At 67.0% G+C, this 11,573-nt stretch overlaps 1 protein-coding gene across 1 annotated transcript; it reads left to right on the top strand.

Annotated features, from left to right (window-relative positions):
- Window positions 1–3: 3 nt before the first annotated feature.
- On the top strand, window positions 4–8,708 carry DCAF11 (DDB1 and CUL4 associated factor 11; the record flags this gene model as incomplete). The annotated part of the gene is given in 9 exon segments (XM_063322388.1): window positions 4–105; window positions 108–134; window positions 1,332–1,386; window positions 2,579–2,705; window positions 2,947–3,132; window positions 5,186–5,339; window positions 6,931–7,074; window positions 7,352–7,458; window positions 8,581–8,708. Coding segments are annotated over 9 exon segments (1,013 nt in total), but the record flags the coding sequence as incomplete, so codon positions are not given.
- Window positions 8,709–11,573: the final 2,865 nt, after the last annotated feature.

Genomic DNA, 11,573 nt, shown 5'->3' with positions numbered 1-11,573 from the left:
GGCTCTACGAGTGGCGGGGGGAGGGCCTGCGCCTCTTCCGGGCCTCCCGGGGCCGCGACGTGGGTTGGAGCATCCTGGACGTCGCCTTCAGCCCCGACGCCTCCAGTGCCTCTACTCCAGCTGGTCCGACTACAGTGAGTGGGGGAGGGGGGGGGGAGGGGGGGGGGATGGGCGTGGTCAGGGTGGGGTGGGTGGAGCTGAGGCGGGCGGGGCAGGACCCCCCCCCCAATGCCACCCCCCCCCCCCCGCTGCCACCGTGCGTCTCTTCCCCCTTATGGTGCCGCTGGGGGGCGTGGCTTAAGGCGGGGGGGCGTGTCCAGAGCGTGGGGGTGGAGCTTAAGTGGGTGGGGTAAGGCCACACCCCCCCCACACACCCCCCCCAGCGCCCCATTGCGGCTCCTCTGGCTGCGGGGAGCGGCCCTGGGGGGGCGTGGCTTGGCCCGGGGGGGCGTGGCTTAGCCCGAGGGGGCGTGGCTTGGCCCTGGGGGGGGCGTGGCTTAGCCCGAGGGGGCGTGGCTTGGCCCTGGGGGGGCGTGGCTTAGCCCGAGGGGGGCGTGGCTTGGCCCTGGGGGGCAGGGCTTAGCCCGAGGGGGCGTAGCTTGGCCCTGGGGGGGCGTGGCTTAGCCCGAGGGGGCGTGGCTTGGCCCTGGGGGGCGTGGCTTAGCCCGAGGGGGCGTAGCTTGGCTCTGGGGGGGCGTGGCTTGGCCCTGGGGGGGCGTGGCTTAGCCCGAGGGGGCGTGGCTTGGCCCTGGGGGGGCGTGGCTTAGCCCGAGGGGGCGTGGCTTGGCCCTGGGGGGGCGTGGCTTAGCCCGAGGGGGCGTAGCTTGGCCCTGGGGGGGCGTGGCTTGGCCCGAGGGGGCGTGGCTTAGCCCGAGGGGGCGTGGCTTAGCCCGAGGGGGCGTGGCTTGGCCCGGGGGGGGCGTGGCTTAGCCCGAGGGGGCGTAGCTTGGCCCTGGGGGGGCGTGGCTTAGCCCGAGGGGGCGTGGCTTGGCCCTGGGGGGGCGTGGCTTAGCCCGAGGGGGCGTAGCTTGGCCCTGGGGGGGGGCGTGGCTTAGCCCGAGGGGGCGTGGCTTGGCCCTGGGGGGCGTGGCTTAGCCCGAGGGGGCGTGGCCAGACCCGAGGGGGTGTGGCCAGACACGAGGGGGCGTGGTTATCACCCGGGGGTGGGGCCTGGAGGGGTGGGGGTCGGAGTCTCAGGGCTCCGGGGTGGGGCGGGGCTTACGGGGGGGGGGGTGGGTGTGGTCGGTGAGAGACGGGCGCGGTCGAGAGGGCGTGGTCTGAGGAGCCACGCCCCCCACGCCCCCCCCCCCCTTTTTTTTTGCCCCGCCCAGTCCACGTGTACGACATCTACGGGGACGGGGACAACCACACGGCCCTCGACCTGCGGTAGGGCGGGGCCAGGGGGCGGGGCCAACGGGGGTGGGAGGGGCGCGGGGGCGCGGCTGTGGGGCGCGGGCGGGGCTACGGGGCGGGTCGGTGGTCTCTGTGGGGCAGGCTGTGGGTCTGGGGGCGGGGGTTGGTCACTGGGAGGGAGTGGGGAGGGGCCGTGGGTGAAGTGGGGGCGACTGGGATGGGTTTACGGGGGAACTGGTCAAACTGGGGTGTTCTCCAGAGGGTCTGGAGGTGCTGTGGGGGGCGCTGGGGTCAACTGGGCTGGGCCTCTGGGGTCAACTGGGAGCAACTGGGGCCAACCGGGGAGGGGCTGGGGTCAACTGGGGCCAACTGGGAGCAACTGGAGTCAACCGGGGAGGGGCTGGGGTCAACTGGGGTCAACTGGGAGCAACTGGGGTCAACCGGGGAGGGCACTGGGGTCAACTGGGGCCAACTGGGAGCACCTGAGGTCAACCAGGGAGGGGATGGAGTCAACTGGGGTCAACTGGGGAGGGACTGGGGTCAACTGGCGTCAACTGGGAGCAACTGGCGTCAACTGGGGAGAGGTTGGAGTGAACTACGGTGAACCAGGGAGGGGCTGGGGTCAACTGGGGTCAACTGGGGAGGGACTGGGGTCAACTGGTGTCAACTGGGAGCAACTGGTGTCAACTGGGGAGAGGTTGGAGTGAACTACGGTGAACCGGGGAGGGGTTGGGGTCAACTGGGGTCAACGGGAGTCAACTGGGGTCAACTGGGGAGAGGTTGGGGTGAACTGGGGTCAACTGGGAGGGGACTGGGGCCAACCAGGGAGGGGCTGGGGTCAACTGGGGTCAACTGGAGTCAACTGGGGTTAACTGGGGAGGGGCTGGGGTAAACTGGGGTCAACTGGGATCAACTGGGAGGGGGCTGGGGCCAACCAGGGAGGGGCTGGGGTCAACTGGAGCCAACTGGGGTTAACTGGGGAGGGGCTGGGGTAAACTGGGGTCAACTGGGATCAACTGGGAGGGGGCTGGGGCCAACCAGGGAGGGGCTGGGGTCAACTGGAGCCAACTGGGAGCAACTGGGGTCAACTGGGGAGGGGCTGGGGTCAACTGGGGCCAACTGGGGCCAACTGGCACCAACTGGGAGGGGCCCGGGACCAACTGGGAGGGGCTTTAGGTGGCGGTGGGTGCCGGCCCCGCCCACCACTGGCCCCGCCCCTTGCCAGGCCGGAAGAGCGCCGCTTCGCCGTCTTCTCATTGGCCGTGGGGCCGGACGGGCGGGAGGTGGTGGGCGGAGCCAACGACGGCTGCCTCTACGTCTACGACCGGGAGGTCCAACGCCGCACCCTACGGGTCAGTCAGGGCGGGGCCGGGGGGGGCGGGGTCACCCCGCCTTGGGTGGGGTCAACGGGGAGCGGGGGTGGGGTCGAGGTCCTTCGGGGGGGGTCAAGGTCACCCCGTGGGGTCAAGGTCACCCTACGGAGCTCAAGGCCCCCCCCCCGTGGTCCCAAGGCCGCCCCGAGGGGTCGGTTCCACCCCCCCCCCGGACCTCGGGGTGACCTTGACCTTCCCCCCCCCCCGCCCCCCCCCCCAGGTGGAGGCCCACGAGGACGACGTCAACGCGGTGGCGCTGGGGGACGGGGCGGGGCAGCTGCTGCTCTCGGGGGGGGACGACGGCGTCTGCCGGGCCTGGGACCGCCGCTGCCTGGGGGAGGGGCGGCCCCGCCCCGTCGGCCTCCTGGCCGGCCACCGCGACGGCATCACCTTCCTGCACCCCCGGGTCAGCCCCGAGAGGGACTGGGAGGGACTGGGAGGGGTTTGTGGTGGAACTGGTCAAACTGGGATGTCCTCCAGGAGGTCTTGAGGTGGTTTGGGTGGCCATGGGCGCACTGGGAGGGGCTCGAGGGTCAACTGGGATGTAGCTATGGGTGAATAAGGTCAACTGGGAGCATCTGGGATGGATTCGTGGTGGAACTGGTCAAACGGGGATGTCCTCCAGGAGGTCTTGAGATGGTTTGGGTGGCGCTGGGAGCACTGGGAGGGGCTCTAGGGTCAACTGGGATGTAGCTATGGACGAATAAGGTCAACTGGAGTCAACTGGGAGCATCTGGGATGGGTTTGTGGTGGAACTGGTCAAACGGGGATGTCCTCCAGGAGGTCTTGAGATGGTTTGGGTGGCGCTGGGAGCACTGGGAGGGGCTCCAGGGTCAACTGGGATGTAGCTATGGGCGAATAAGGTCAACTGGGAGCAACTGGGATGGATTCGTGGTGGAACTGGTCAAACTGGGATGTCCTCCGGGAGGTCTTGAGGTGGTTTGGGTGGCGCTGGGAGCACTGGGAGGGGCTCTAGAGTCAACTGGGATGTAGCTATGGGTGAATAAGGTCAACTGGAGTCAACTGGGAGCAACTGGGATGGGTTTATAGTGGAACTGGTCAAACTGGGATGTCCTCCAGGAGGTCTTGAGATGGTTTGGGTGGCACTGGGAGCACTGGGAGGGGCTCTAGGGTCAACTGGGATGTAGCTATGGGTGAATAAGGTCAACTGGGAGCATCTGGGATGGATTCGTGGTGGAACTGGTCAAACGGGGATGTCCTCCAGGAGGTCTTGAGATGGTTTGGGTGGCGCTGGGAGCACTGGGAGGGGCTCTAGGGTCAACTGGGATGTAGCTATGGGCGAATAAGGTCAACTGGAGTCAACTGGGGGCATCTGGGAGGGGTTTGTGGTGGAACTGGTCAAACTGGGATGTCCTCCAGAAGGTCTCGAGATGCTGTGGGTGGCCGTGGGCGCACGGGGAGGGGCTCTAGGGTCAACTGGGATGTAGCTATGGACGAATAAGGTCAACTGGAGTCAACTGGGAGCAACTGGGATGGGTTTATAGTGGAACTGGTCAAACTGGGGTATCCTGTAGGAGGTCTTGAGATGGTTTGGGTGGCCATGGGCGCACTGGGAGGGGCTCGAGGGTCAACTGGGATGTAGCTATGGGCAAATAAGGTCAACTGGGAGCAACTGGGATGGATTCGTGGTGGAACTGGTCAAACTGGGATGTCCTCCAGGAGGTCTTGAGGTGGTTTGGGTGGCGCTGGGAGCACTGGGAGGGGCTCTAGGGTCAACTGGGATGTAGCTATGGGCGAATAAGGTCAACTGGAGTCAACTGGGAGCAACTGGGATGGGTTTGTGGTGGAACTGGGTCAAACTGGGATGTCCTCCAGGAGGTCTTGAGATGGTTTGGGTGGCGCTGGGAGCACGGGGAGGGGCTCTAGAGTCAACTGGGATGTAGCTATGGGTGAATAAGGTCAACTGGAGTCAACTGGGAGCAACTGGGATGGGTTTGTGGTGGAACTGGTCAAACGGGGATGTCCTCCAGGAGGTCTTGAGATGGTTTGGGTGGCGCTGGGAGCACTGGGAGGGGCTCTAGGGTCAACTGGGATGTAGCTATGGACGAATAAGGTCAACTGGAGTCAACTGGGAGCAACTGGGATGGGTTTGTGGTGGAACTGGTCAAACTGGGGTATCCTGTAGGAGGTCTTGAGATGGTTTGGGTGGCCATGGGTGCACTGGGAGGGGCTCGAGGGTCAACTGGGATGTAGCTATGGGTGAATAAGGTCAACTGGAGTCAACTGGGAGCAACTGGGATGGGTTTGTGGTGGAACTGGTCAAACGGGGATGTCCTCCAGAAGGTCTTGAGATGCTGTGGGTGGCCGTGGGCGCACGGGGAGGGGCTGTAGGGTCAACTGCGATGTAGCTATGGGCAACTAAGCTCAACTGGGAGCAACTGGGCTGGGTTTGTGGTGGAACTGGTGTGTCCGTGTCCCCCCCCCCCCGACCCCCGCAGGGCGACGGGCGCTACCTGGTCTCCAACTCCAAGGACCAGACGGCCAAGCTGTGGGACCTGCGGCGCCCGGCGGGGCCGGGGGGGCTGGCGGCCGCCCGTCGGGCCGTGGCCCGGCAGAGCTGGGACTATCGCTGGCAGCGGGCGCCCCCCCGCGGTGAGTCCCCCCGCCCTCATTAAGGGGGGGGGGGGTGTTAATTAAGGGAGGGGTGGGTTAATTAAGGGCGGGGGGGGGGGAATTAAGGCGTCCCGGGGGGGGGTCCGTGGGGTGGTTCAAGCCATCCCTGGGGTAATTAGCTGCAGCCCGGGGTTAATTAGCCCCAGGGTGGGTTAATTGGAGCCACCCCGGGGGTAATTAAACCCTTCTGTGGGTTAATTAGTCCTGCCCATGGGGTAAACCCCTCCCTCCCCCTTAATTACTCCCATCTCTATGCTAATTACCCCCAACCCTATGCTAATTACCCCCACCCCATGCTAATTACCCCAACCCTATGCCAATTACCCCATCCCTATGCTAATTACCCCATCCCTACGATAATTACCCCCACCCCATGCTAATTACCCTGTTCCTATGCTAATTACCCCCACCCCATGCTAATTACCCCCAACCTTATGCTAATTACCCCACCCCATGCTAATTACCCCCAACCCTATGCCAATTACCCCATTCCTATGCTAATTACCCCAACCCTATGCTAATTACCCCCACCCCATGCTAATTACCCTGTTCCTATGCTAATTCCCCCCACCCCACGCTAATTCCCCCCACCCCTATGCTAATTACTCCATCCCTATGCTAATTACCCCCACCCCATGCTAATTACCCTGTTCCTATGCTAATTATCCCCACCCCATGCTAATTACCCCATCCCTATGCTAATTACCCCACCCCTATGCTAATTACCCCATCCCTATGCTAATTACCCCATCCCTATGCTAATTACCCCACCCCTATGCTAATTACCCCATCCCTATGCTAATTACCCCCACCCCATGCTAATTACCCCCAACCCTATGCTAATTACCCCCACCCCGTGCTAATTACCCCCACCCCATGCTAATTACCCCCAACCCTATGCTAATTACTCCATCCTTATACTAATTACCCCATCCCTATGCTAATTACCCCCAACCCTATGCTAATTACCCTGTTCCTATGCTAATTACCCCCACCCCATGCTAATTACCCCATCCCTATGCTAACTACCTCATCCGTATGCTAATTACCCCATCCCTATGCTAATTACCCCCACCCCTATGCTAATTACCCCCAACCCCATGCTAATTACCCCCACCCCTATGCTAATTACCCCCACCCCATGCTAATTACCCCCACCCCATGCTAATTACCCCCACCCCATGCTAATTACCCCCACCCCACCCTAACTGCGCCCCCCGGGTCGCCATGGCAACGAGGGGGCGTGTCCAAGCCGCGGCGGGAGGGGGGGCGTGGCTTAGGGGTTGCTACGGCAACGGGGGGCGTGTCCAAGCCGCCGCGGCGGGGCGGGAGGGGGCGTGGCTTAAGGGTCGCCGCGGCGACGGGGCGGGAGGGGGCGTGGCTTAAGGGTTGCCGCGGCAACAGGGCGGGAGGGGGCGGGGCTTAAGGGTCGCCGTGGCGACGGGGCGGGAGGGGGCGTGGCTTGAGCCGGTCGCGACGGGGCGGGGGTGGGGGGGGGGGGGGTGTCCGGTCGCCATGGTGACGACCCCCCCCCATCCTCTCTCCCCCCCCCCCCCCCCCCCCCCCGTAGCCATGGCGACGGCGCCGCTGCCGGGCGACAGCTCGCTGATGACGTACCGGGGTCACGCGGTGCTGCACACGCTGCTGCGCTGCCGCCTGGCCCCGCCCCCCGGCCTCTTCCTGGCGGCCGGCAGCGCCTCGGGGGCGGTGCTGGGTGAGGGGCGGGGCCTCGGCGGGGGGGGCGGGGCCAAAGGGGGCGGGGGCGTGGCCAAAGCGAGGGGGCGTGGCTTGAGGACCCGGCTCGAGGGTGGAGGCGCTGGGGGGGGCGTGGCCCGAGGGAGGGGGCGGGGCTTGGGGCGGGGGCGTGGCCAAGGGGGTGCGGGGTGGGGTTGGGGGCGTGGCCGGAGGGGGGCGGGGCTGGGAGGGGGGGTTGGGGGGCGTGGCCTGACGGTGGCTCTGGCCACGCCCCCCCCCTCCCCGTGTGACGTCAGTGTACGACGTGCTGAGTGGGCGGGCCGTGCGGCGGCTGACCAATCACGGCGCCTGCGTGCGGGACGTCTGCTGGCACCCCCAGGGCGGGGCCCTGGCCACGGCCTCGGTGGGCGGGGCTTGGCGAGGGGCGGGGTCCCTTGGGGAGGGCTATGGGGCTGGATCTATGGGGCTGGAGAGTCCCTGTGGGGCTGGGGAGGCCTATGGGGCTGGATCTATGGGGCTGGGGGGTGTTACTATGGGTCCGGCAGTCACTATGGGGCTGGATCTATGGGGCCAGAGGTTCCTGTAGGGCTGGGGAGGGCTATGGGGCTGGATCTATGGGGCTGGAGGGTCCCTGTGGGGCTGGGGAGGGCTATGGGGCTGGATCTATGGGGCTGGAGGGCCTCTGTGGGGCTGGGGAGGGCTATGCAGCTGGATCTATGGGTCTGGAGGGTCTCTGTGGGGCTGGGGACGGCTATGGGGCTGGGGACGGCTATCGGGCTGGATCTATGGGGCTGGAGGGCCTCTGTGGGGCTGCGGGGGGCTGTGGGGCTGTATCTACGGGGCTGGAGGGTCCCTGTGGGGCTGGGGAGGGCTATGGGGCTGGATCTATGGGGCTGAGGGGTGTTACTATGGGTCCAGTGGTCACTCTGGGGCTGGGTCTATGGGGCCAGAAGGTCTGTGTGGGGCTGGGGAAGGTTATGGGGCTGGATCTATGGGGCTGGAGGGTCTCTGTGGGGCTGCGGGGGGCTGTGGGGCTGTATCTATGGGGCTGGAGGGTCTCTGTGGGGCTGGGGAGGGCTATGGGGCTGTATATATGGGTCTGGAGGGTCTGTGTGGGGCTGGGGAGGGCTATGGGGCTGGATCTATGGGGCCAGAGGATCCCTGTGGGGCTGGGGAGGGCTATGGGGGTGGATCTATGGGGCTGGAGGGTCCCTGTGGGGATGGGGAGGGCTATGGGGCTGGATCTATGGGGCTGGAGGGTCCCTGTGGGGCTGGGGAGGGCTATGGGGCTGGATCTATGGGGCTGGAGGGTCTGTGTGGGGCTGGGGAGGGCTATGGGGCTGGATCTATGGGGCTGGAGGGTCTCTGTGGGGCTGGGGAGGGCTATGGGGCTGGATCTATGGGGCCGGAAAGTCTTTATGGAATTGGGAGGTGTTTGTCGGGGTGGGGGGGGATCTATGGGGCTGGGTCTGTGGGTCCAGGGGGTCGCTATGGGGCGGGCTGAGCCCTGTCCCCCCTCTCGCAGTGGGACGGCACCGTCCGTCTGTGGGGCTACCGGGAGCCGCAGGACGAGGACGCGGGGGGGGGACGCGGGGTGACACCCCCCCCCCGGCCCCACAGCGTCGCCCCACAATAAACCGCTGTGACCCCCAAGTGCCGCCCAGGCTGTTACTTGTGTCTGTTGGGGGGGGCGGGGGGGGGTGCGTCAAGGTGACGCCTCGGACCCACAAGTCGCCTCGGACCCATAAGTTCCCCCCCACCCCCCCACCCCGTGCCCCACATCTGACGTCCCCCCGTCCCCCCCTGCCCCACGGCCGATGTCCCCCCATCTGTCCCCGTCCGTCCGTCCGTCCGTCCCCCCGTGTCCGCCCCCCCCCCGTGTCCTCCCCGTGTCCTTGTCCCCTCCCGGCCACCTGTCCCCGGCCGCCGCTTCTCCCAGCGGGCCGTGGGGCGGCCGTGGGGCGGCCGTGGGGGGCGGCCATGGGGTGGTGTGGGGCGGCCATCCAGGCCCTGAGCCGTGGGGCGGCCGCCGTCCTGGGCTCCCCCGCCTTCCCCCGGGCCCACGCCTTGGCCCTGGCCGTACTTGTGGGGCTGGGACCCACGCTCAAGGCCCGCGCCGACCCCCACAGCCTGCTGGCCTCGCCCCATAACCTGCTGGAGGCGTGAGTGGGGCCGGTTGTGGGGCTGGGGGGAGCTATGGGGCTGGGGGGGGGGGAGGGGTGTGTGTGTGGTTGTGGGGCTGGGGGAAAAGCTATGGGGCAGAGGGGTGGCTATGGGGCTAAGGGGAGAATGCTATGGGGCAGAGGGGTGGCTATGGGGCAGAGGGGTGGCTATGGGTCAGGGGGGACGCTATAGGGCAGAGGGGTGGCTATGGGTCGGGGGGGGATGCTATGGGGCAGAGGGGTGGCTATGGGGCTAAGGGGGAGGCTATGGGGTAGAGGGGTGGCTATGGGGCTAAAGGGGAGGCTATGGGGCAGAGGGTGGCTATGGGGCTAAGGGGGGGACGCTATGGGGCAGAGGGGTGGCTATGGGGCTAAGGGGGAGGCTATGGGGCAGAGAGGTGACTATGGATTGGGGGGATGCTATGGGGCAGAGGGGTGGCTATGGGTCGGGGGGGATGCTATGGGGCAGAGGTGTGGCTATGGGGCTAAGGGGGGGACGCTATGGGGCAGAGGTGTGGCTATGGGTCGGGGGGGATGCTATGGGGCAGAGGGGTGGCTATGGGTCGGGGGGGATGCTATGGGGCAGAGGAGTGGCTATGGGGCTAAGGGGGAGGCTATGGGGCAGAGGGGTGGCTATAGGTCGGGGGGGACGCTATGGGGCAGAGGGGTGGCTATGGGGCTAAAGGGGAGGCTATGGTGCAGAGGGGTGGCTGTGGGTCTGGGGGGGACGCTATGGGGCAGAGGGGTGGCTATGGGTCTGGGGGGGAGGCTATGGAGCAGAGGGGTGGCTATGGGGCTAAGGGGGATGCTATGGGGCAGAGGGGTGGCTATGGGTCGGGGGGATGCTATGGGGCAGGGGGATGGCTATGGGGCTAAGGGGGAGGCTATGGGGCAAAGGGGTGGCTGTGGGTCTGGGGGGAGGCTATGGGGCAGCGGGGTGGCTATGGGGCTAAGAGGGAGGCTATGGGGCAGAGGGGTGGCTATGGGTCGGGGGGGACGCTATGGGGCAGAGGGGTGGCTATGGGGCTAAGGGGAAGGCTATGGGGCAGAGGGGTGGCTGTGGGTCTGGGGGGGACGCTATGGGGCAGAGGGGTGGCTATGGGGCTGAGGGAGGCTATGGGGCAGAGGGGTGGCTATGGGTCGGGGGGGACGCTATGGGGCAGAGGGGTGGCTATGGGGCTAAGGGGAAGGCTATGGGGCAGAGGGGTGGCTATGGGGCTAAGGGGAAGGCTATGGGGCAGAGGGGTGGCTGTGGGTCTGGGGGGGACGCTATGGGGCAGAGGGGTGGCTATGGGGCTAAGGGGGAGGCTATGGGGCAGAGGGGTGGCTATGTGGCTAAGAGGGAGGCTATGGGGCAGAGGGGTGGCTATGGGTCGGGGGGGACGCTATGGGGCAGAGGCGTGGCTATGGGGCTAAGGGGAAGGCTATGGGGCAGAGGGGTGGCTATGGGGCTGGGGATGTGTCTATGGGGCTGGGGGATTCTATGGGGCTGGGACGAGCTATGGGACTGGGGGGGGGATGGCTATGGGGCTAAGGGGACACCGTGGGGCTGGGGGATCTATGGGTCGAGGGGGGATCTATGGGGCTGGGGAGCTGCCTGTGGGGCTGGGAGGGTTGTACGGTGCCGGGGTGGTGGCTATGGGGCTGAGGAAGCAGCTATGGGGCTGGCGAGGGGGGTCCTATGGGGCTGGGGTGTGTGTGGGGGGGGGTGGCTACAGGGCTGGGGGGCACGCCATGGGTCTGGGGGGGGGCGGATCTATGGGGCGGCCCCCTAGAGCCCCCGAAAGGAGGACCCCGGGTGGGGAGGCCCAAGGTGTGGGGCGGGCCCTAGAGGGGACCCAGGGCGCCCGCGCCCCCCAAGTGCCCCCCTCCCCAGCCCCACAGCCTCCTCCCTCGCCCCACGGCAGGCGCCTGGTGGCCTCGGCCGGGGGCTGGACCACCGTGTTCCTGGTGGCCCTTCTGGTGGCCACCCTGCCCCTGGCCCGTCCGGCGGGGGACGCCCTCCTGCGCGCCGTGGGGCGCTGGGCCGTGGGGCTGGCCTTGGCCCGCGCCGCCCCACGGCTCTTCGCCGCCTTGGAAGCCGCCACCGGCCGCTGTTGGAGCCCCCTGGCCGAAGGGCTCCTCCTCCTGCCCCACGGAGACCCCCAGAGCTGCCGTGGGGCGGGTCATCGGTGGGAAGGGTTCGGGGCCTCCCCACAAGCCTTCGCCTTGGTCCATTGCGGCCTGGGATTGGCCGAAGAAGCCGGGGCTTTGGGGCGGGTCCTCTACCCCCCATGGAGGAAGAGGAGGAGGGGAGAAGGTCCTCGGGGGAGGAGGTGGTGGGGGGCTGAGGAACCTCAACGGGGAGGTTGGGGGG

The sequence above is a fragment of the Chroicocephalus ridibundus genome, unplaced genomic scaffold, assembly GCF_963924245.1.
Source record: "Chroicocephalus ridibundus unplaced genomic scaffold, bChrRid1.1 SCAFFOLD_731, whole genome shotgun sequence".
NCBI lineage: Eukaryota > Metazoa > Chordata > Aves > Charadriiformes > Laridae > Chroicocephalus > Chroicocephalus ridibundus.
The sequence above is the reverse complement of the archived record's forward strand: the minus strand, read 5'-3'. Positions and strand labels throughout refer to the sequence as shown.